At 47.9% G+C, this 25,771-nt stretch overlaps 2 protein-coding genes across 2 annotated transcripts in view; both read right to left on the minus strand.

Annotated features, from left to right (window-relative positions):
* Positions 1-25,771, minus strand: part of LOC139051640 (uncharacterized) — a 335,738-nt gene that overhangs the window by 79,589 nt on the left and 230,378 nt on the right. The gene's annotated exons all lie outside the window — the stretch shown is intronic.
* Positions 14,305-17,237, minus strand: LOC139051637 (uncharacterized). The gene is made up of 3 exons (XM_070528583.1): positions 16,960-17,237; positions 16,559-16,672; positions 14,305-16,027 (listed from the first exon to the last, which is right to left on the minus strand). The coding sequence occupies exons 1-3, from the start codon at positions 17,145-17,147 to the stop codon at positions 15,109-15,111; spliced, it is 1,221 nt and encodes a 406-aa protein (XP_070384684.1). The 5' UTR covers positions 17,148-17,237; the 3' UTR covers positions 14,305-15,108.

A 25,771-nucleotide genomic window follows, 5' to 3' on the forward strand; every position in this document is an offset into this window, starting at 1 on the left:
TTATACTAATCCACAAAAAAAGGAGACGTTAAAGAATTGAACAATTATGGGACCATTACCTTGCTCCCAGTATTATATAAAATATTCACCAAAATAATCTCCAATAGAATAACGTTAACCCTGGATTTTGTCAACCCAGGGAACAGGCTGGCTTCAGGAAGAGATACTTTACAATGGATCACATCCATGTCATCAACCAGGTTATCGCGAAATCTGCAGAGTACAATAAGCCTCTCTATGTGGCTTATATAGATTACGAAAAGGCATTTGATTCAGTAGAGACACCAGCAATCGTAGAGGCACTACGTAATCAAGGAGTACAGAACGTTTACGTAAAAAGCTTAGAAAATATTGCTACATGCGTGAGGTATCTGTTTGTTTGAACGAGGCGCGTAGGCGCCATCACTCCAGAAAAGAGAAGGAAGAACGAAGTGGACTCGCGCTGTGAATCTAACCAGTCAGCGCTACAACCGTTGTTGTAAATATAATCTTTAAATAGTTTCTCGTCTTACTGACTCGTCTTTCGCGTTAGAATATCTACGAGGTTCTACAGCTACCTTAATTCTACACAAGAAAAGCAGGGAGATACCTATAGAGAAAGGGGTCAGACAGGGAGACACAATTTCTCCAAAGCTATTTTCTGCGTGCTTAGAAGAATTCAAGCTATTAAACTGGGAAGGCTTAGGAGTAAAGATCGACGGCAAATATCTGAGCAACCTTCGGTTTGCCGATGACATTGTTCTATTCAACAACAATGCAGACAAGTTACAACTAATGATGGGAGGCCTCAACAGAGAGAGTGTAAGAGTGAGATTGAATATTATTATGCAGAAGATGAAGATAATAATAAATAGCCGGGCAAAGGAACAAGAGATCAGGATGGCCAGTCGGCCACTAGAGACTGTGAAGGAGTACGTTTACCTAGGTCAATTACTCAGAGGGAACCCTGATCATGAGAAGGAAATTCACAGAAGAATAAAAATAGGTTGGATCGCACACGGCAGACATTTCCAGCTCCTGACTGGAATATTACCATTACTATCGAAAAGTAAGGTGTGCAATCAGTGCATTTGCCGGTGCAATCTGTCCAGTGCCGATGCATTTGCCAGTGCATTTCCCAGTGCATTTTGCCAGTGCATATGGGGCAGAGACTTGAGAGCAAGTTAAGGACCACGCAAAGAGCGATCGAACGAAGACTGCTAGGCACAACGTTAAGAGAGAAAGAGAGTGGTTTGGATCAGAGATCGAACGTCTATAGACGATGTTCTATTTGACATCAAGAGGAATAAATGTAGCTGGGCAGGTCATGTAATGCGCCGATTAGATAACCGTTGGACCATTAGGGTTACAGAATGGGTACCAAGAGAAGGAAAACGCAATCGAGGACCACAAAACACTAGGTAGAGTGATGAAATTAGGAAGTTCGCGGGCACTAGTTGTAATCGGTTGGCGCAGGACAGGGGTAACTGGAGATCGCAGGGAGAGGCCTTCGTCCTGCAGCAGTGGCGTAGCCAGAAATTTTGTTCGGGGGGGGCTACGCCACTGGCCCCATATATATATATATATATATATATGTATATATATATATATATATATATATATATATATATATATATATATATATATATATATATATATGTATATATATATATATATATATATATATATATATATATATATATATATATATAGATAGAGAGAGAGAGAGATATGGGGCCAGTGGCGTAGCCAGAAATTTTGTTCTAGGAAGCTTTAGCTCGGGTGCTCCTATTTACATGTAGAAGGGGAATTCGTTTTTCCCTGCAACCACTTCACCAAATTTGAGGAGGTTTGTTGCATTTAAAAGAAGAAGTTTAATTCTAGTGACTACTTGTTTCGAATTTTTCATTTAGGTGGTCAATTCTTTATTAAAAATTGGCCAAATCGAAAATTTTCAGAAAACGAAACTATCAAGTTTAAAACTCCGTGACTCAACAATGAAAAATGATATCACAATTCTGTGAATTGCACCTAATAGTACATTTACAGCGGACAAAATGGATATGTTACACATGAATCTAAAAAAAATTTAGTATTGTGGAAATACGGCTTGTGCAGAACCCTTGTACACAACGTAACCAATTCATGCAAGATACAAATTGACATAGCAAACTTGCCCGCTTTGACTGTTATAATAGAGGCCGTTTACAGAACCACAATGTCTGTTCTTCATGCATAGCTATTAGTTTGTAAACGTCGTGCTTCTATTTTTTCAAACATTCGAATTTTTCAAAATATTTTAAACAAAATTCAGGCCCTAAATCGAAGTTGTGTTTCCAACAGAACTAGGATTTAACTTTCTCTCTCAAATGCAACGAATTTCAACAAAAGCGATTAGCAGGATTATCTAAGAAAAGCGTTTCTGCGTTTTAAAAGTATTTGAATAGGCCGCGTCGGATTGGGCCCGAGCTAAAGCTTCCTCTTAAACAATTTCTCAGGGGATCAAATCCATGAATAATAACTGCATTGTCATTGCCAAAGATGCTGCAAACGAATTCTTGAACGCTACGCACAGTCAAAACAATAAAATATGTATTTTTTCACAGAAGAATATACTCGTATGTGCCAAACATTTTGCCCAAAATAACTGGTATCAATGCTTCCATATTTTTGTCTACTTAAGTAAAGAAAATATCACACGAACTTTAGAACTATATCAGGTCGAACCCAGGAAAGCAGTGCATGCCACTGATATGAAAAATTAAAAAGCAATGAACTGAACAAGTTGTGGACAAATATGTTAACGAAACTTTGTCATTCAAGAACCGTGCTTACATTCTTGTATATATGCAATGGCCAGCGAAAAATCTCAATGACGCTGTCGTTTGTTCCAATGTATTACGCAGGAGTAGCTGTCCCTTGTCGTGTATCGTGAGTAATTGCACCGAAATCATAGTCGCAGCAGAGGGCACGTATAAAAAGCAGGAATTCTGCAGGATATACGAGGGCAAGTCAAATGAATGTGAGCCAACAACGGGGTACTTTATTTAAAAGTAGTCTTCATGAGAATTTAGACATTTGTCCCATTGACTAACGAGTCGCGTGATTCCCGTCTTATAAAACTCCTTGGGTTGCTGCTTCAAAAAGTCTGTATCTGGTTCCCTTGAGCTGTTTTTTCGGCTGCCCCAAAATGTAGAAGTCGCAAGGTGACAGGTCTGAGCTGTATGGCGGATGTTACAGCGTTTCTCACATGAATTTTGCCAGTTTTGTATTAACCACATAAACGACGTGGGGACAGGCATTGTCGTGGGACAAGATGACCCCATTCGTCAATTTTCCACGTTGTTCGTTCTTGATTGCGACACACTGCCGTTCTGGCGTTTTACAATATCGGAAACAATTGATAGCCTCTCAAGATTTAGCAAATTCTATCAGTAATGGACCCTGACGACCGAAAAAAAAAGTCAACAACACCTTTCCAGCGGAAATGATGGCCTTTGCGTTCTTTGGGCGTGGTAAATTCGTATGTTTCCACTGTAAGCTTTGCCGTCGTGTTTCAGGCTCGTAGTAGTGGCATCAAGGTTCGTCCCCAATCCCAAATGCAAACAAGAAGTCGTCATCCTCATTGTGATACCCGATCAGATGAGTCAAGGCAGCGCGAAACTTCTCCGTCTTCTCGCGATGGATCAAAATCTTGGGGATTCATTGCGCACCAAAGAGACGATAACCGAGAAGCTCATGAATTATGGCGTGAACCGAACCGTGACTGATGTTCAGACGGTCTGCCAGTTCATCGATGCTTATGCTCCCTTCTTGTTTCATCAGCTCATGAACCTTTGAAATTGTGTGGGGGGTGATTGCACGATGGTTTTGGCCCGGTCTTGGAATGTCTTTACAACGTCCTTTAAACCGTTTGCTCCAACGCTTCACAGTGGTCAATGAAATGCCGTGTTCAACGCAGACGGCAGCCATACGGCGAATAATTTCTGTTTTGGAAACACCTTTAGCTGTCAAAAACTTCGCGACACCGAGGTGTTCAACTTTTGAAGTGTCCACCATGCGACGCAACCATATTCAACCCAGTGTATGAGAGAATTACAGAACAGTTATCTTCAAACCTGCGTGTCACTTTTGTAAATGAGACATGCCGTTCTCCTACGCGCATGCCTCGCAGATAATGAACCGAACCATTATTGCGCGTTTAGGGTAGGCGCACTTTCATTTGACTCGCCCTCGTACATTAGAAATGCAAAGATACAATGGGATATACAAATGCGAAAATACGGCTTGATAAAGGACAAAAAAGTGTCACTGGAAACAAAGTTCACTGCACGTATACACAAAACCTCGCAACAAGATATTTAAGTATACGTATAAGTCTCCAATGAGTCTATATATGTAAGAAAAAGTAACTGTATGTAATGCGTCAAACAAGGCAAATAAACATGTTGCACAATCATAGATTCACAGAATCCTAGATTCCGCCCCCATTCCATCCACTCCCCCCGATGTATTGCGCGCGACGGAAGGCGGCGCGCTTGCTCCCTTTTCTCCTTTTGCACACAAGACTGAGTCACCATCGTCGGCTCACCCATTCCACCTCCCCTCCTACGCTTTCACTCGCACATACAGCATGCAGCGGGTAGTCACGATTTTATCACCCTTGGACTTTATACGAAACATGAGGGCGACGGCGACGGCAGGAATGCGCCTGGAGTGTCCTTATAATTGCTTTCGCAATAATATAATAAACGTATCCGGCAACTGAAGCGTCCCGTCGCCCATTACTTTCCGCAAAAGAAGTATCAAAATTGAACTTTCACCATGCGACAATTCGCTGTGCCACAACAATGTATTTTTTTCTGTGGGGCGGAGGCACCGAAATGAAAAAAAAAACGCATAGGAAAGTATGTTGGCTAGAATCGAATGCCTACATCGGGCACCTAATGGGGCTACGGAATTAATACCGAAGAAAACATGAGATGATTGGCCCATTGAGAACCATATGCATACCGCTCAGTATCCTACACCGGCGAAACAAGACTTTCCGGAAAGGTTCCGCTCAAGGAACGCGGTGCATTCCTTCGAGTCCCCGCAGTGATGGCGGCGAGCGACCATTGTTTTTTTTTTCTCTCTCGTCTGCTAGCCAGAAAGCTTCCAAAACTCTGTCAGGTGAAAATCCACTCGGCCAGAGCAAACCGAACGCCCACCGAAGTGCACCGCGCGGTGGTCGGGGCCATACGAGAAAAACATATGCGCTCTGGCTCGCTCTGGCAGCCCGCGGGTAGGGTAGCGAGAACAAAAAAAAATTGAAGAGGCTGAATGTGTCCTCGGCGAATAAATGTCAAAGTAGAAAAAATAAATAAGGACGTAGTTACTTTGGCTGGCTTTAGTGTCTTGACATGGATGTTCTGGCGTAGGTTAAAAAAAATGTTGATATTTTTTTATGTGACATGACGGCACAAATGAACCACCCCAACGCATCGTCTCATTGGGCCTCGCAGCGTGCTTTGTCAACTGGTCTGATAGTGTGTTGATTTGGCTTGTCTCGTTGTATATTCCGATGTAAGACTTTAGAAAAGTCAATGGACCTTTGGCGTCAAATGTTAATAACAACATTAAACCCACAAAGTTCCGCAATTGAAAATTTAACGCACAACTTTGGAAATGTCAATGCACGTTTCACATCAAGAGCTTATGAGATTTATACCCATAAAGTTTCGCAATTGATATCCATGCGCTCCGTAGATTCCGTGGCCTCAGTGAGATGCCGCGGCGAGCCCGCTCACCATCAAAGCGCCCTTGAAACTTTGTGCTCGGATGGGACTGCTTGGCGTTATATGACTGCCGGTGTATGGGCGTTGCCACGAAATCCAGCCCGAGTTCGCAATCTTCGCGGTTAAATCTCTTTTCGAGTGTCAAAAAGACATTCTAGACAAAATCCAGAGTGATTTCCGGCGCCGGGGGTCGCTTTGGTCGGCGGTGCATGGACAGCACGAAAAAATTTCGGGGGGGGGGGCTGAAGCCCCATAAGCCCCCCCCCCCCCGGCTACGCCCCTGTCCTGCAGTGGACATAAAACAGGCTGATGATGATGATGATGACGACGATGACGACGATGACGATGACGATGACGACGATGATGATGATGACGATGATGATGATGATGATGATGATGGAGGTGGGGGGCCCCCCCCGAAAAAAAATTCTGGGTACGTGCCTGGACCGAACAGCCGCTCAGTTACTATTGGCTGTTTAAATTTAAAATATAAATGAAGAGAAGGTGATTAGTGCTGACGGCACTCTATCTGTCTGGTGCGATCTGCTTACACCTGAACGGCGCTGATACCTCAATATGGGAGGGGGAGAGTAAAAGGGAAAGGAAGAAAACATTTATTTGCTGCGATCTTTGCGTCGCCGTTGTGCACAACCGGTGCTTTCGAAGGTGCCGAACGTGAGGTGCATGTCATGGCCCCTTGAATGTGGAGGATGTGAGAAAGTAGGCGAGGCCAGACCGTTGGCTGAGTCTCCCGTGGGGCCTTCGTACAAGCTTCCGAAGTGGCGGTGTGGAAGGTGTGATAGAATTGAATTGTGATGAATGTGTTCGAGGGCAGGTCCAGTAGGTGGAGAGAGCGCAGAGATAACCGCCACATACCTTGCAGGATGGCGCGCCGCGGCACCGATCCAATGCCGTATTGGATGGTATCATTGTGGAGGGAGAATCCCTAGGCCTGCCTGGTGGGAGACGCATCATGACAGGACATGGAATGGTGTGGGGGGAAGTGGGGAGAGTCGGTGCGTCTTGGCGCAGTACTTCGAGTGGTGCGCGACGATGCTTTCGTTGCTCGGCCCGCTGTGTCCTTGGACAATAAGTGTGCGGTCATAATAAGGGGCAGATCGGTGTAAAGGATTCATGAGCTAGGGCATGACACAAGGTGCTCACTCCAGCAGCACGTCTAAGCCAGCTAATGTCGCTCGAAGGTGGGTCAATACACTCAAGGATTCGAAAGCCCTGACGACGTTATTGCTATCGCTGCGAGCAGTAATTGTGTGTGTGTCATGGGAGTAGAGGCAAATGGCTTTTTGTTATGGCGAGAACTTCAGCATCAGTGGAAGATGGGACTGCTTCGTGATGACGCTTGATGTTGTCGCGTGGCCCCAAAACAGCCGTGGTGTCAGCGGTGTGAGGAGCGCCCACATAATAAATTCCATGAGAGGGTGTTCTGAGGTGGTCAGATCTGGCTTGCCACCTCCATTGCTAGCTTCTGGATTCATGTTCCTTGGTATAGGCACGATAGTAAGTCTTGGGACCATGTCCCATGGCGGAGGATTTGAAGGAGTGGCAGCCAAGCTACTAACGTCATAGCATGGAGAATTTCGCGGTCTCGATAAGAAATGTAGAGACGAGGTTGTTGGGCCTCGAGGCGGGCTTGCACCTCTTCTTTGAGCATTTATGTGTTGCAGTCTCTTGGATGCCAGTACTTCCATTTCTATACGGCGGAATTTTCGAAATGCTGCTCCGAGATGGCGGCTTTGAATATTTGTGAGGGTGGCATTTTGGAGGCCGTACATGATGCGTGAATAGCTGGTAGCCTCTGCAGTTTTGTTAAGCTCGCGTTCACGGAGGCACGATGACCTCTTGGTAATGCAAGCCATCACCGGGCTGACCTGAATGATTTGAATTAGTGTACACCGAACCCATTCAGTGTCTCCATCGTCTTGCGGCCACGTACAGCCGAGGATATGTACAGGCTCCTCCACTCTTAGGGTGAACACGGCTCAACGTGGCCGCGCTCCGCGGGGCGCCAAGTGCGTCCGGCGCGGCGGCGCATCAAAGCGAAGTGGCGCAGGCGCACACGGACCTCGGGGAGGCGCTTCGCGTCGTCTGCTACAGTGCTGGAGTGCGCCGCCGCTTGCTCTACTGTACACTTCGCTAGACCCAGGTGACTGAGCGACCGAGGCGGCGTTGCGGGAAGGCGCACTTCACTTACTGGAGCATTTTCCAGCTAGTTCGGTCTACAGCTTGTGAACAGCCTGCTTAATCAATATACATTAACAGAAACAAGCTTATCACCACATAAATCACTTAGCATGTTTTTATAAATGATGACGGTAAAAATACAGTCATTTTTTCGCGCTCTTTATTAGGCTGGGGCGTAGAGGCGACGCTTGATAGTCGTGTCAGAGACGTCACCCAGCCAGAGGCTGTTCTTAATTTCCCGAGCGATAAAGGTCGGGTTTGCAGCCGCCGCAACAATGGTCATGTATTCAGCTTCAATGGTCATTGTTTGCCGGGCTTTACGGGGAGCATCCGCAATTGTTCCATCCTTCTTGTAAGCCTGGACGGCTCGATTCACTGTTTTCAGTGGCCTTTCTGTCATCTCCGATATTACGCGTTGAGAATAGTTTTGTAGGCACAGATCTACAATGCGTCGTCTTTCTTTTTCCGGTACCCACGGCATGGCCAGTTTCCGAAAGTGCACCGGGGAAATAAAATCCTGCACTGTTACAGCGTTTTTGTCGCCGAAGTGCCACGGCACCCGACAACCGAACAAAATGCAATTCATCATGCAAGTCGATAGAAATGCGTTTAATGAAAACACCTCATAGTGTCTTTCGATTTGACGAGTCATCCCAGAATATTTAACTCGTGAGCGGCCAGTCACTCCCTTGAGCAGCCGTTGGCTGCACCACATCACCATATTAAGCTAAAATGGAGTAGCATGACCTAAGCCAAAAAAAGGGGGGGAGGGGAGGGGGGCTCGGCGGTAGATCCGGCTGACGCCCATGGTCAGTTAAAAAGTAGACTGGCCCGAACATAGCAATCTGGCTTGGGCCGGGCTTTGCTTTTACAAATGTCGAGCCCGTTGGCCAACCACCGGCATGCTGTCGGCAGACGACACCGGGCCGGCCTCATGACCACCGGTTGAGTTATCGTGGCCACGTTCGTCCAACACACAGACCGGCCACTTCCCCACGACGGCAACAGCATCGCTTGTTCAAGGCAAGGGTTCCTGTGCCGTATTCATATTTAAGTCTTACCCACTCCGCCGCGCCACCCCCCTAAACCCTACAAAATGAGAAATAAATTCCCCCTTTTCTCCAAATTTACCCGATGCCCCCCTATATGGCGTAACGCAGAGGCCATGTGCTGCTTCGGGACGCATACCGCACAATTATATGCTAGTGAGAATATACATATGACCTATTCCGAGGAAGTACTGAAATGAAATACAAGCGAGTAACGACTTAATTACCCGGCAAGACGCAATTTAAGCTAGAAAACAGACATGTAGATCATAAATTTTGCACTTCAATTACGCGGTCGGGCAAGGCCTGACTGTCCCAACGTGGGAGCGGCCCGCAGCGCGCTGAGTCGCGTACCTCAGGACCTTATTAAAGTTTTGCACCATCCATCCATCCATCCATCCATCCATCCATCCATCCACCCATCCACCCACCCACCCACCCACCCATCCACCCATCCACCCATCCATCCATCCATCCATCCATCCATCCATCCACCCACCCACCCACCCACCCACCCATCCATCCATCCATCCATCCATCCATCCATCCATCCATCCATCCATCCATCCATCCATCCATCCATCCATCCATCCGTCCGTCCGTCCGTCCATCCGTCCGTCCGTCCGTCCGTCCGTCCGTCCGTCCGTCCGTCCGTCCGTCCGTCCGTCCGTCCGTCCGTCCGTCCCCATTCAATTACCTATTCAAAACGGACAGAAAGGACATTCGCATGCGGCGTGCATCGCCTCCAAGGAGAAAACAAACAAACAACCAAATAAACGATGGCGCCACATGTTTCACTCCACCTAATCAATGTAATAAAATAACTGACCGACGATTCCTCTAAATAAGAATGCGACTTCTCACGTCAGGTAGCCGTGAAAGGACCGGCGCCGCTTCGGCGATTTTAACCAATCTGTGACAACAAAAATATGATGTAGAAAGATGAAAAGGGGGAGTAAAACTGCCGCCAAATCAGTTGCTATGCTGGGGAGAGCCCTTTCCAACATCGCGTAAAGCACTCCATGCACCCCTATCAGCGGCATTAACGCGTCAATAAGAAAGTCGCGAAGTAGCGGATGTCACTTCTTAGTTGCTGTCGAAGTAATATTATTGCCCTCCTTAATGGTAAAATCGATGGCAAACATGATGATGCATGATTGAACAATCGTTCTCTAACTTTCTGTGCAATTTATTGCGGGTTTCGGTCGCTTTTTTAGGTCAATTAATACTAGAAATAAGTATAAATACTAGAATACTAGAATACTAGAATACTAGAAATAAGTAAACTGCACACATACAAATTATGTCTGGAAATATTACGCCAGTACAAACTAGACAAAACAACCTTCGAAACCACCTATCACACTAAACTTAGCACATACGAACTTAGGAAACAATGTATGGAAACACCTCGTGTACTCACTAATTACGGTTTTCAGAGGTTAGGATGGCAAATTCCTGACTTAATTAATCAATACCCTATTATTCTGGATACTGTACGCAGCACTCCCTCTATACGTAAATACAAAATGTTAATTAAAGCAATGCTCATAAATGAACCTTAAAGGTGAAAACTGAACGTATACCTATCACTAGTGTGTTTTGTAAATACTGCTATGGTCGAATTGTGCTTTGAAGTATGCTGTTTTGTTTTTCCGCCGAAAGCCTGTATTTTTGTAAGGATGTCTTATGCATTGTGTAAAAAATATTGAATGTGTGTTCTATTATGTAATGCTCTTTCTTGATTTTTGTAGCCTGTGGTGCCGCCTGTCATCCGGGTGGCGTGGCCTCGTCAGGCAAAGTATGCCTTTTGCCACGTCACCCTGGACAACCTTTTCGTTGTCTTAAATAAATTCTGAATGTATGAATGAATTAAGCAAATTCGTTCTAGCATCAAGACATGCGCGAAATGGCGCGCTAGGCTCATCACATGATGACTCCAACGAAGAAAAGCGCGCCTAATAGGTTTCTCGGTATGCACTACACCAAGTGCTGTGAGAGTAAAATAAAATGGCACCAGCCTAATAAAGAGCGCGAAGAAATGACTGTATTAACGCGATAGCGTTAAGGAGCTCGTGTCGCAGAAAAGCCGGTGTCGTCGGCGTCGGTGTCGGTGTCGGCGTTTGCGGCGTTGACCGTGAGCGATAAATCATGGCAGGCGCTTCATAAATAAAAAGCAACTTCCAAGATTAGCCCGGTGGGAATCGAACCAGGGTCTCCGGAGTGTGAGACGGAGACGCTACCACTCAGCCACGAGTTCGATGCTTCCAAGCGGTGCAAACGCGCCTCTAGTGAATGCGGTGTTGCCTTCGAAACGAGCCGTGGAAAGTTATACTGCGGTGTATATCGGTAATTATGAACATGTAACGTACAGAAGTCACAATTACACGAGTTGCGAAGTGCGTTTCCGCTGCATTTCTTCTGCGCTTTCCGCACACGCAGAGCCATCTTGCGGCAAACACAGAAGACCCCCTCCTCTCAATGTACGGCGTTGCCCCGACAGGAGGCGCGCCGCGCGCGCATTGGGACCGCTGCCAGGCGCGTCGCGGAACTCCTCTCCCCTGACGACGCTTCGCCGTGCTCCCGGTTTAGATTACTATCTATCTCTCTGCCCGTGCCGATCACGACGTTTGGCTGGCGCAGATCGTTTCCCCCTCCGAGACACCGAGTTCTTTGGTTCGTTCCGTTCGCTCAGGCGCACGTTTCGTCGCCGCGCCGAACGCTGCGTTGCTCGACGCTCACCGCGTAATAGGTGGGCGCTAAAGGCGTAAATATAGTCCGACGTAACGCGCGCGCGCGCGCGCGCTCGCACACGCTGCGTTACGTTGGCGAGAACAACTCCTTCTATAGTCCGACGCACTGCAGCGCCGACGTAACCGGCGGCTGCCAGCGCGCCCCGACGTGCCCGGCGCAGATTTGGCTCTTGCTCCAATCGCGCGCCGGCGCCGCCGACCGCGCCGACCCACAATGCATCGCGCGGAGGAAAATGGCGGATGCCTGTGCGAACAATATGAGTGGCGCCAGCGGCTCAAACGTTGAACTTGCATCGGATAGCGTGGTGGAGAGGTTTATCGAAGCCATAAAACAACACCCCTGCGTGTACGACACTAAGCGACTCGATTTCAGGGACCAACAGCGCAAAGAGAACGCGTGGGAACAGATACGGCACAGCAGCGGTCTCTCTACAGGTGAGCTGTGTTCGGCTTCATTTGCACGTTTCTCGGCCGAAGCATGCCACTTGCTGCACGCACGTACCGTACTGTTTGATCGGTATATTTTGTCCCTCCTTTCCGTGTGTAGTTGAAGAATGCCACAAGTTGTGGAAGAAGCTTCGAGATCGCTTTACCCGTGAACTCAAAGCAATCGAGCTCGCAACGAGGAGCGGCAGCGCCTACGTCGCGAGGCAGACGTGGGAGTTTGCCGATGCAATGAGCTTTTACAAGAACTGTGGTCGTCCCAGAAAGTGAGTTGGTTTCTGTTAGTTTTGCAGTGTTTGCTTTCACTGCTTGAGGTACGTGGAGGTACGCGCATAAAGTGTGTTCGTTGTACGGCATGAATTGGGTGCTACGTTCACGCACATGTGCACTGAGTCTCCTTCGTTATTTTTGCTTTTGTACCGTGACTTTCGCCGTCCGTGCTGGAGGATTTAGAATCCGTTTTTTTTTGCTTTTTCTTTTGTTTCATGTAACTGCCTATGAACTGCTGGGCTGTATGGCGTTTAACAGCATGGCTTCGGGTGAAGGCCCTGGAGAAGTCTGTCAGCAATTGCTCGTCATTTCGGAATGTTTCACAGCTTTTATGCGGCACTCAGATGAGGGGACCGATTGCGTAGTAAAATCAGATGAACGTTTTGCCAGCTTTCGAAAGATAGAGTAATGTCGAACATGCCATCAAATAAACTTGCCGGACGGTCAGACATCTGTTGCGAAAATTCTGTGAATCCTCATGCTTCCGATTGTGCTTCGGTGTTGTGTGTTTTTGCATGTTTGGTTTCACGAGTTCGGCCCAACTGCATTCTTGGAACTGGCGTAGACTTCGTTTTCGGCTAACATGACATGTGCATTGGCTTTTGGTTGCTTGGTTGTTCGGCTTGCGGCTTTGCTGTTAGTGCTGGGGGTGGATCGAGGGTTGCAAAGGGTCAGGATATCGGTCGGGGAGGTGGCTCCTGCTTCTGGAAGGCTTTACTCACCGACGTTTCACAACACCAGCATTTTCGCTTTGTGAAACTGGTACAAACGTGGACAATTGGGACAGTTGGTTCAGCATTTTGCGTATTGGAACAGCGCTACCCACAGGCACGAAAACGAAGTCAAGACAATTGCGCGGGCCCTGAATTCAAACTGCATTGCATACATCAGTTGTAGTTAGATCCCATGTGTTTGTCTTACTTTCGTCTTCATCTCTGTGTGTAACGCTGTTTGACTCGACAGACATTGGCACTCTTTTTGCAGTAAAATAAAAAAGGAAACGAGAAAACTGAACTAACTAGAGTCGAACCTTTTTTTTTTTTTTCAGGACTACCTGCAACGTGGGGTCAGGTGCCGTGCCAAGAGGTGATGACAGCGCCCCAACAGCAGAAGAAATATTTAACGCAATACAAGGCAATTCGTCAGCACCGTCACCCATCGCCAATGCTGATGACTTGGAGCCTGCAGCAGCTAGTCCTGGTCAACCTGCCAGTCAGGTAGACTTCACATTGAGCGAGCCACCATCAAAACGTTCAAAGAAAGGAAGGAGTTGCGACTACTTCGAGGAACGGCTCCTTTCACAGCTCGGCAAACACACCACAGAAAACGAGGCTTTCGGGCAGTCTATTGCCATGAGCCTTGACAGGATGCCAACGAGAACTGCCTCTCGCTTTAAGGTTAAAATTATGGAACTTTTAGCAGAATTTGACGAGTATGAGGCTTAATATTAAGGTATACCTTTTGAGGCCTAGGTGACAGCAAATACATTATTTGCGCTTTGTTTCTTTTAATAACCTGAAGGGCATGGCAGTTCCCTTTTTTTTGCATTTCCTGCCATGTAGTGCAGTTTCATGATCTCATTGTGTTCATGTTCCTATTGTTTTAGTCAGCTGCATAGCTGGGATATATTTGTTGTTTGAGTGTTGACCTATTTCACTGTAAGTATTGCAAGTTTCTATGTAGTTAGTAGTCTCCTGCCTCTTTCACCGCTTCATTTATTCGCAATGCAAGGTGCAATGCAATGCAAAGTGCAATGCGTTTTGTTTGTTTTAGTAACTTGAAGGACATTGCAGTTTCCTTTTTTTGCATTTCCTGCCATGCAGTGCAGTTTCCTGATATCATTGTGTTCATGTTCATATTATTTTAGTCAGCTGCATAGCTGTGATATATTTGTTGTTTGACTGTTGACCTGTTTCACTGTATGTATTGCAAGTTTCAATGTAGGTAGTAGTCTCCTGCCTCTTTCACCGCTTCATTTATTCGCAATGCAAGGTGTATGTGATAACCTGGTAACTTGAAAGCAATTTTTTGTTCAGCGCAGAATTAGACAGGACATAGGAAAGGGACACACGCAGCAGAAAGCCGAGTCCTGTGTTTGTCCTGCTTGTGTTTCTTTCCTACACACTGTCTAATTTTACGCTGGAAAAATGCTTTCGAATCACCGAGACCAAATAGCACATCTTTATACTCTTACAAGTGATCTCGTGCTTTGAGACTTCGATTGATGGGAAACAAGAAGGAAAAGAGACCCCCTGCTGAAATTCCACCATATGTTTACTCACACAGCACATGTTGACTTATAAGTGAAATGCCTTCCGCAATATAATCCTACACACCTTGATGTGTTCACACTAAACGTTATATACGAAAACAGTTCAATGGCATGGTACACGACACTTGCACACAACTTTATGTGGTATACCTGTACTAGAAGCAGGAGCACAAATGTTACATGAACCGTCGCAACACGCGTGTTATATGTCACTGGTGCAAACCATGTATAACTCCTGAACTGACCGATCACGAGATTGATAAATGAAGTTTCACATTTTGAGCTTATGTGTGATTTTTGCTTGCTTTGCATGGAAAAGAACGCAGTGTACAGACAGAGGGGCAACAACTTCATGCTGTGCATTAGCATCGCCTGACTACCCTCAGTTGCCATGGCAAAGAACCCCTTGGGGATATGAAGTACTCTGCAATGGCGTCTCGAATTCTCATGGCATCTGAAGCTGAGCGGCTGCCATTGCCAGTACTCTGCTGGTTTATGTACGCTATACTCTGCCTCCAACCGCCTTCTTGCACTCTGTCGCCACTGACCCTATCAGCATAATCATGAGGGCAGTAGGCATTGTCGAACAGCAGAAAATTATGCAGGCACACCGCCGCACTAACCATGTTTGTTAGCAACTCCACATCACCACTAACAGTTCCCAGGAAGCAGCGCCACCGGGAAACCAAAATTCCAAACGCGTTCTCAACGCAACGGCGTGCCCTTGAGAGCCTATAGTTAAACACTCTTTTCGTGTCATTCAGTTGTCTGCCGGGGTAAGGGCGCATTAAGTAAGGCCGCAAGGGAAATGCTGCATCTCCGACGATGCACAATGGCCACCCGTTATAACCCGATGGCAAGTTAAGTGTGTTGTCTTCAAAGCTCTTTCTGATCGGGCTTTTTTGATAGAAAGAACCGTCAGAGAGTCGGCCCTTGGCACCAATATCTACCAGTACAAAGCGGTAGTTTGCGTCGGCAACTGCCAGCATCAGTAATGAATAAAACCCCTTGTAATTATAATACTCCGAACCACTCTCGTCAGGGCACGTAATTGCGAAGTGTTTGCCATCTATGCACCCGACAGCATTGGGAAAGTCCCATTTCTTCTCGAACCCCTCTCTGATGAGCTCCCATTCTTCTGAGGTCGGCTCTCGCAGCACAAGTGGGGAAAGGCAGTCCCAAATGGCAGGCAGGGTCTCTTTCAGAATGCCGGAGACCGTGCTTACATGCATGCGGTAGCTCATAGCAATGTCGATCATAGAACCGCCAGTTGCCAGAAACCTGTGAAAGGTAGGAACAGAAGTATTTAATTAACATTGCTGTTCGTTTCCAGAAACAGAATTCTTGGGACTCGGGTAACACGTACATAAAGTGCCACTCAGTTGAAAAGAACTGTTAATATAGAGTCAAGCTTAAGAGTAGAGGGGGGGGGGCGCCACAGCTGTCTTCAGCTATGTTCAAGCATTCAGCCATTTGTGACGTGCTGTTTTTTCACGGGAACGTTGACTGAAATGCGCGGCATGCATGTGGAAAGAAAATGTGCGTTTGGAAAGATCAGCGCGAGAAGTGGTTAAACGACACACAATCGTTTTCCCTGCTATTGCACTGTATAAAGACTAGATCGATCGAAAGAATTAAAATTTTCTAAACCTTATCCGGAGGTTATGTGCTCACTTTCATGGGGAAATATAGGAAATACTATTCACAGCGAGAAACAGACGGTAACCTCTTAGGTAGAGCGCTGTGACAGATAAAAACAAGTGGATCTCGGTAAAGAGGCAACGGAACATACGTAAAAGTCACAATATTTACCGCAGCGTGACTGCCAGCCTTTCTCCTGGGCTGATTGGGTTCTTGTGGTTCGACGGGTGGAGGATGCGGTCGTGGACAAGGCTCAGGAGTTTATCAAAAGAGGCCTTGGTCATCCTGTGCGGCAAGTCATTGGACATAACGGTTTTCAAGCATGCACTAAGCATGTTCAAAGCAACACCTAGTCCCATTACGACAGGTTACATAGAGTAAAGCCATTTTTTAAAAATTGCTGCCCAAGCAGCGTCACGGAGTGTGAAAGCATTCGGCCCTACAAAGCATAATACAAGGTTTCACTTTCGTTCGTGCATTTTTATAGAAATAAAAACATCTGCTCACACACTTCACAGCGAGATAAAATCTACCCAAGAGTAAATCGCACCCTTTATGCGAAGTCTATTTACCTGAAGTACTTGAGATGGTACTCTGGGTCCTTTTGTCGTAGTTCTTGCACAAGCTGGTAGTACTCGCCTGTGCTTTTCCGCGCAGCGAAAATCTCTCGCACATACATCGAGCGCCGGCGCTTTCGCCGCAGGCGGTGCACTAATAACGCGAGAGAAAGTTTCTGTCGCGCAGATAAAATCCTAGCCATGGTTCGTAGTAGCCGCGATGCCGTGATGGAGCGGAACGGACGAGGATGCAAAGAAAAAGGCGCGAACGGAATGCAGACGACCCGCGGGTCGGCGAGCGGCGCGCGTGTCTGCGATCGCTCTGCGCATGCTCCCAAGAGAACCGCGTACAGCGCGCAGCGCCGAAGTATAGAGGGGATCGCATTTGTTCGGCGTTGCGTAACCGGCGTAACGTAACTGACCGCGAGGGACGCTTGCCCGCGCGCCGAGCACGTCGGACTATAAACGCGCCTTAAGTCCGATGCGGGGCGCATCGTAAGTGATCGCTGTGCAGTAGCGCATTGTCTTATACCCCTTGGCGGGTCGACGGGAACGCTGTCGCGTCCCACTCTTGAAGGCGAAGCTTAAGCGTCCTCCAATTTTTTTTACCCTCATCACTTATAAAAACATGCTAAGTGATTTATGTGGTGATAAGCTTGTTTCTGTTAATGTATATTGATTAAGCAGGCTGTTCACAAGCTGTAGACCGAACCAGCTGGAAAATGCTCCAGTAAGTGAAGTGCGCCTTCCCGCCACGCCGCCTCGGTCGCTCAGTCACCTGGGTCTAGCGAAGTGTACTCTACAGCAAAGCCAGAGCGGCGCGCTCCAGCGCTGTAGCAGACAACGCGAAGCGCCTCCCCGAAGTCCGTGTGCGCCTGCGCCGCTTCGCTTCGATGCGCCGCCGCTCCGGGCGCACTGGCGCCCCGCGGAGCGCGGCCACGGTGAGCCGTGTTCACCCTAAGAGTGACGAGCCTTACGACTTTGCGTCGGCGGATCGGGTCGCTTGCCATGACCAGCTGGATGAGGGCCCGGTAGGTTTCGCCTTTGTTGGTGGGGGAATTGAGGACAATAATGTACCCCAATTTTTGTAAGTAGCATGTAAGTCCGAATGTACGAGTACATGAGTCGATGACGTTTAGATCACCTTGTATGGTAGACTCTTGTTCGGCCAGGCTTCCTGTGATGCAAAAGAGCGTGAAGTCATTGGTATATATTGCATGCTTAAGGGCGGGAAGTGTCTGGAGAAGAGGGCGCAGGTATTTCATAGCCAAATTGCAGTGCTGGAGACAGGATGGAATTTTGAGGGGTGCCTCGGCAAACGGGATAGGCTTTAGACGGCTGGCCATCCGCTTTCACGATGGGGATGTTGCGGTCGCTGAAGAAGTCGCGGACGTAGCGGATCATGCGGATACCATGCTTGGTGGGGCTAATCTTTTCGAGTATGGGTCGAGGTAGTACGTTGTGAAAGTATTCTTCGCGTCAACGCCGTCATTGGTATGAAGTTGAGTACTACTGTCATGGCCATGCACCTATCCTCGTAAATACGAAGGACGACATCCTAACTTGCTTACGGAAGCTGAACAAGGGGTCTAAGTGATAGGTGTGGGCGGTGAGATGTCATTCGAGACGTACCAAGGCTATCGTCTTCATGATTTTTCCCACGCACGATGTAAGTGAAATCTGCCAAAAGATAACCAGGAGTCGGGAGTGGACGACCTGGTTTCGACAAAATGATGACCAGGATCTCTTTCCGCTGAGCAATAATGCTCCCGATTTCCCCAGGCGTTGCTGATGACGCGGTGGAGGTGCTCCTGATGATCGTTGAGTAGCTTCAGGAGAATCGCATATGTAATGCCGTCGGCACCAGGTGAGATGTTATCAGGGGAGGGACACTCCCCGGTTCCGGTGGCACAGGAAATTGGCGCCATCTCTGTAATGGGCGACGCAAAAATCTGTTTCCCTTGCATGGCCTCGTAGATCGTCGCGCGCACGCGCGCCGATCCAGGTGGCCAAGCCCTTCCCCCCGCTCAACTCCTCACCCTACGCCCTCTCTCGTTATACCCTCTCAACTCCCTCACCTTCGACTGTCTACGCGCCCGCGCCGCCGTGCCATCCCCGCCGGCCCGGCTGCTGCTTAGTCCGCTACGTAACGCTTTATTTTTGTTATCTACTGTCATCGAGATGCGTGCGCTGCTGTGCGTTGACCGGCGTGGCTAGTTTCGTCAGTTCTGTGGTCCTCAGTAGCTGCACATGTGTGCTTGTGCTCCGCGATGTTTCACCCGTTTCACGATTCCTACCGCTCGTGCATCGTGCAGTGGTGCACAAATACCTCAAAAACAAGTCCTGCAAGGTTGTTCCGGGTGCCTAAAGACAACAGGTGAGCGCTCAGACCCAAGGACATCAGAAGGCGCATGTACACGAACACAGCCCTGTCCACTTGTGTACTCCATGAGGCTCCGGACGTCGTTGCGCCTTGATTGTGCTACACTTGCTTCTTCCCGGTAGAGAAAGCTGACAAATAGATGTTCCTCCCCATTCTCACCTGGTCTGTGACTTGTGTTTTTCTGTGCCAAGTCTCATTCTGCAACTTCAGTAACTTGCCCAGCTTTCCATACCGCCCTCAGTGCTTTTTCTGTTTATCATGTTTTGCAAACCAACTAACAGCTGAAAAATTACTGTTAGTGTTTGTGTACTATCTCAGTAACCCCCGATGGGAAAACCGCGCGAACAACCTTCATGTGCAGGCATGATACGCTTTTTTTCCTCTGGAAAGCATGAACATTGCAAGTGTCCTACATGCAGATTTTTGCAGTTCGTGTTTATTATACAAGGGAGAGCCCAGTAGGCACGACTTAGTGCCTTAAGTGACGTAATTTTATTGCTAAGCATTGCATTCGGGTAGAAAGAAAAGTCGTGTTGGCTTGTTTTACCTGGTCTTTGATTGAGGAATAAGCCTTTCTGCGAATGTTTTCTATGTGCTGCTGCAAAAGCCGCTATCTTCTGTTCTCCTTGCCACCGTTACTCAAGTTGTGGCCAAGTGCAAAATAACGTGATAATGTGTGTTTCAGTTTTTAGTACAATGTTTTTTTTCTGCCTTGTTTTTTTCAATTTGTTCAGCAGTAATGAACATGTCAAGCATTTCATATACTTTCGTGCAGATTTATAAGTAAGCTTTCTTTTGGTATGGCTCTCAATCAAACAATGTTAGCATTTTATTCTTTCAGGTATTTTGCGTGTCATTGTTTTTGCCATTACTAGTGAGTTTTCCCTTTTTATTGTTGTCATGACTATGTCATACACGTCGTCCAATATTGTGCTATATCTAAGTGCACATAACAGGAGCTCGTCTACATTTAGGTATTGAGGACGTTATATAAAAATCTTGTTTTTATATGTGTGTACATGAAATGGCCTTCGCGTTTTCTAGCAATTTCTTTTGTTATTTCACCATCTGTGAACTTTTGTCTTTAGTACTCTTGTATATGTCATGCACCTCTAATTTTGCTCATTTTTTGAGCGTGTATCACACCACGTTGTAAGAAAAATATCTTTTCGGAAACGCAGTCAATAAAGCGAGTCTAAACATCTGTTGTGTTGGAAGTGGAATTTTTTTTGTGTCCCGGCACATGCTGGTATAATATAAGTATGGGCAAGACTGCGTGCGTGCCAACGCATAGCCCACGGCGCACCACGCGCCAGCTCGCAAGCAATGCCAATGCGCGGCGTAGCGCGCGCATTGCTTGCGAGCTGGCGCGTGGCGCGCGGTAACAAGCGCGCTATAAAAAAGAAAAAGCGCGCCGCTTACGGGTAAAAACAAAAAAAAGTGAGTGGCGCGCGCGGCATGGGGGAAAGGGGGAAAGGGAGTGGACCGGGTCGGCATAATAAAAACAGAAAGGAAAGAAAAACGTTCGGGAGAGGAGGTGCCGCGCGGCTGCTGTTGCTGTTGCCATGACAACGTAAACAATCATGTGCGCCGCCATTTTGCTTAATGCGTCGCCCATTGGTTAGGGCCGTAACTGAAGGGGACCTTGACGCTAGCGTCGAAAGAGCGTCGGCTCGAAAACGGCCAATGGGATGTATACGGAGTGTCCGCCCCCTGATATTATGGCCAAGTTAAGGGCAAAACTCAATTCGGATAATGTGTTGATTACATCTTCTTCCTATTCGGCAGCTGACAATGCAAGCGGTGTACGGTTGAACTCCTTATAGTATGTGTCCTTCACTCCTGGACAAGCTCAGCTCTGGTGAGTCCGCATTGGAGCTGGTATGTTTGTTGGGCCTGAGGGGGCTTGGATTGACCCTTGAGTGTCGATTGACCCTTGGTAGCCATTAATTTCATCACAGATATGACTCCAATGCTGCGCTGCATGCTGGTTCACGTAGTCCTGACTTTCTTGGGGAGTTTTCAAGATGCGGCGTTAAAGATACTTGTGCTTTAGTTGCTTTCATGTTCCCATAAGTTTGCATCACTTCTCCCGTAGGGCATGAAGATGTGCGTTGAGATCAGGATGGCCATCTGCGTTGGCTATAGAGAACGTATGCTGACGGACAGCGGAACGAACTTTCCGAGCCCAGTCCTCCAGATCAGCGGTCTTGTCGAGGGATGCTTCTAAACGTGCCCTTGGCTTTCGTGCAAATTGTGATGCGGCTGATCTGGTTGCGAGGGGTTTCGTTTCCACGGGCTTTTCCCAGGGTAACGTTTCCTTCGATTATTGAGTGATCCCGGCCGAGGGCATCGTGGGTGTTTTCTCTTGTGAAACTTTTCTGAGTGAGCCGCAGGCTAGATCATAGGACGTACCCTGTTCCCGGGAGTTGCCTGTTCTGTCTGCTTAAGGTCACGGTGTCATTCAGTCATGTTATACTTTCGTGGCCTTAAGCATTGTCGCGAATGTAAGAAAAAAACACGTTTCGTAATGTTCTCATCGTTACCCGACGACCTTTCATAATTTTTTCCTGCTTACTAACAAGTTTCTTTAAAAAAAACACAGGAGCAGTTTAGCACTATTTAGTCACATGTGCTTAATGTGTAAAAATATCAGGAAACAAAAGTCGGACCTACCACCTCTTTCGATCTCTTGTGGAATTCGCCTAGATGAGAGCAGCACAACGGTCGCCAACTGTCGCTAACAGTCCCGGGTGTTAACGAGAAGACTGTTTAAACGCGCAAACAGGGGACGTATTCTGTGACCATCGCTTTCGGCGATATCACTTTCAGTGCGCGATGATTGGCTGATTGAGCAAAACCGGGTGATCTCATTGATCCCCGCACGGCCCCAATACGCTCAAACGAGACGAAGGGGAGAAGCGGGTGAGTGGCCCGCCACCTGTCGGGGCAGCGCCGTACATTGCGGGAAGGGGTGATCTGTGTTTGCCGAAAGATGGCTCTGCGTGTGCACGAAGCGCAGAAGAAATGTAGCGGAAACGTACTTCGCTAATCGTGTAACTGCGACTTCTGTAATTTACAGGTTTATAATTACCGATATACACCGCAGTATAACCGGTCTTTCGCAATGTTTGTTGTCGGCGTGATACGAATCGTTCCTGCAGAGGCTACTCGTAACACACTGCTCCGTCAGGCAAGGGAGATTCGTATAGGCAGGTTGCGAACGTAGTTCCCGCGCCTACTAGGGCGCCCCTCGCGGCGGCGAGCGCAGAACCGGCAGGATACGACCGGCCCGCTTGCGTTCGGAAAGCCTGTATGTGCACTGTTTCGCGCGTAGCGGTTGCCTTTTCTGAGCAATGCCGAAGTGCAACCCGAGCTGTTGAGTAGTGGGCTGCAACAGCACGTACACCAGCTCACGAGGAACAAAGTTTTACAGGTTTCCAAGCCGACCGTATGAAGCAGAACGGCGTCAACACTGGATAGCGCTCGTCCGACGGCATAAGCTGTTTTAAGTTCCGGCGTTATGCCAAGTGCGTTATAACGCTGAATTCTTTGCTTTTACAGCAATGATGGCAGCAACGGGACACCTACAGTAAGTGGCGTAGCTAGGTCGTCTGGCACCCGGGGCCCATAGGTCTTCTGTCCCCCCCCCCCCTCCCCCGGGTTTATTGGAGGAAGGCGAGGATATCAACAATTTCTGTGTGTCTGCAGACGTATATGACCCCCCCCCCCACTGGCCCCTTGCACCCGGGGCCCACGCCCCCCCCCCCCCCCCCCCCTTGCTACGCCACTGCCTGCAGTACGTAGCAGGATATGCATCAAACAAAGTAGTTTGTTCCGACACTGTACCGCAGCAAAGCCGTGGAACTCTTTCCCAATCCTCTCCCATTCAAACAGCGCTAGGGCTTGCTGAGAGATTTGAGGAGGGGTTGCAGCCGGCTGAGCTGGCATACACTCTTCTGCGCCCATGGCAGCATATCAACGAAGGTGCAGATGAGATCACCAAAACTTTTGACAACGTGGTTTATTGGATCCTTCTTCGCACGCACTGAAAAATCGCAACATAAAAGTATCGCACTTCCAGTAACTTGGGCGAAAATATTTTCTCAGCGTAGTCTTACACTACTGATAAGTTCATCCTCTCTTTTTTGTGTTTGGGGAGAGCAACGTTAGAATACCTCTGGTAGGTCTTACGAGTCGTTCATACGCCCCACGTTCTTGGATGAGATGTTTTGGATTCGTATTTGCCGTCATGTATGTACAGGGAAACTACCGCGGCGTCCTTGCACTTCCCTGCGATGCCAGCACGGCAATCGCAGCTCCCCGCTAGGATTTGTTTGCTGTCGCCGATCTTCAAGAATCAATTTCGCCTGCAATTTTATGCGTCCACACCGTAGATAACGAAGTAAATTACGCTGAGCTTCACGCATCTCGCTGGTGCATTATTTTTCGTTTGCGGAATAAACCTAGCAGTCGCTTCCGATCAGTGCGAGTTCAACACTTCTCTCACGTCGTAGACGTGCCCCACTTCAAATAGACGACTTCCTTTCCCTAAATTCCTTTCACGAAAAAAGCTATGAAGATCTTGTAATTCCCCGAAACCCGGCTAAAATTAATATCGGCACGCTGTTTCGCGCCATCGCTATCGTTTGACAGCACGCCAAACACGCAGTGCGGGCTGCTGACGCCGTGAGTAATCCTAACACATTCGCGCAACTATTCGTTAGATGGCGCTAGGGGTCGGAAAGACGGGGCGCCGCCTAGCACTTGCAACCTGCCCATGGCTGGCGGCTGAATCCGCCGTCCAGAGTGATTGCGCTTATGCTCGCTGCCGCATGCGGTAGACTTTCAGCTTTCTTGAGTCTGGTAGGCTGTTGCAGAAGTTCTTCCGGTAGGCGTTCCGTTCCATATCGAATGCACCGCTGAATCGCCTCGTGAGGTCTAGCTGCGGTTTTTTTTTTAATGAAGGCAAGCGTCAGTTGGAGTCACACCGCAAGCGCAGCGCTGTAAAACACGTTTGTACTGAATAGAACGCAAAAAAGAACGAAAAGGAAACGCTTAAAAACCGAAGAAAACCGCAGAGTTGATATTGTCGAGGCTTAGTCCTGCGTTAGTAGCTTCGAGTTCGCTATCGGCGTTACCGGCTAGCCTACCCTTTTTGTACACACGTCGAAAAAATATTTCTACTCGCTGTGGTTTCTTAGTGGCTATGGTGTTGGGCTGCTGAGTACGAGCTCGCGGAATCAAGTCCCGGCCACGGCGGCTGCATTTCGATGGGGGCGAAATGCGAAAACACCCGTGTACTTAGATTTAGGTGTACGTTAAAGAACACCAGGTGGTCCATATTATTCCGGAGTCCCCCACTGCGGCGTGCCTCTGGATCAGATCGTGGTTTTGGCACGTAAAACCCCATAATTTTATTTCTAACGAATATTTCTACAAAGCAAGGCTCCATCGCAGGGAAAGGCCCTGTTTCCGAGGGAGTTGTTTGTAGCCATACAAGAGCGCATTGACCCGCCTCAGTGGTAAAAGCGAACCGGTAAGGTCGCCTGACACTTTATGAACAGCCCTTACAATGTACACGCAATATTTGTAGGTGGCACTATGAGGGTCACTCCCGAGACTGATCCACTTACGACTCCAATATAGATAACGGGCGGCTCCTCCTCTTCATCTACTACCTGGCACACCACAATGACCCTGCCTCGCTCACTAGCTCCTCCCTGAACAACGCCCTCCGTGTAAGCCTGTTATCTGAGTACTGGCTAGCTTGCGTTTACTCTTTCTAGGGCACAAAAAGCCCGTTCCTTGTTCTTTTTACGGAGAGCCATCTTTCTCTGTGTTATCTGGCATCTCAGAGCTTTGAACGTCAGGCATACCTCGCGTACGTGATTTAGCACTTGATCATCATCATCATCAGCCTGGTTACGCCCACTGCAGGGCAAAGGCCTCTCCCATACTTCTCCAACAACCCCGGTCATGTACTAATTGTGGCCATGCCGTCCCTGCAAACTTCTTAATCTCATCCGCCCACCTAACTTTCTGCCGCCCCCTGCTACGCTTCCCTTCCCTTGGAATCCAGTCCGTAACCCTTAATGACCATCGGTTATCTTCCCTCCTCATTACATGTCTTGCCCATGCCCATTTCTTTTTCTTGATTTCAACTGAGATGTCATTAACTCGCGTTTGTTTCCTCACCCAATCTGCTCTTTTCTTATCCCTTAACGTTACACCTATCATTCTTCTTTCCATAGCTCGTTGCGTCGTCCTCAATTTGAGTGGAACCCATTTCGTAAGCCTCCAGGTTTCTGCCCCGTAGGTGAGTACTGGTAAGACACAGCTATTACTCACTTTTCTCTTGAGGGATAATGGCAACTTGCTGTTCATGATCTGAGAACGCACCCCAGCCCATTCTTAACCTTCTGATTATTTCTGTCTCATGAT

Source organism: Dermacentor albipictus, unplaced genomic scaffold (assembly GCF_038994185.2).
Source record: "Dermacentor albipictus isolate Rhodes 1998 colony unplaced genomic scaffold, USDA_Dalb.pri_finalv2 scaffold_13, whole genome shotgun sequence".
NCBI lineage: Eukaryota > Metazoa > Arthropoda > Arachnida > Ixodida > Ixodidae > Dermacentor > Dermacentor albipictus.

Excerpts from the sequence above, each read along its gene's own strand:
- LOC139051637 (XM_070528583.1), bottom strand. The coding sequence starts at position 17,147 with ATGGCTAGGATTTTATCTGCGCGACAGAAACTTTCTCTCGCGTTATTA. Across the intron at positions 16,673-16,959 it reads TACCATCTCAAGTACTTCAG|GATGACCAAGGCCTCTTTTG; the intron begins GTAAATAGACTT and ends CTTGCCGCACAG. Across the intron at positions 16,028-16,558 it reads AGGCTGGCAGTCACGCTGCG|GTTTCTGGCAACTGGCGGTT; the intron begins GTAAATATTGTG and ends TACCTTTCACAG.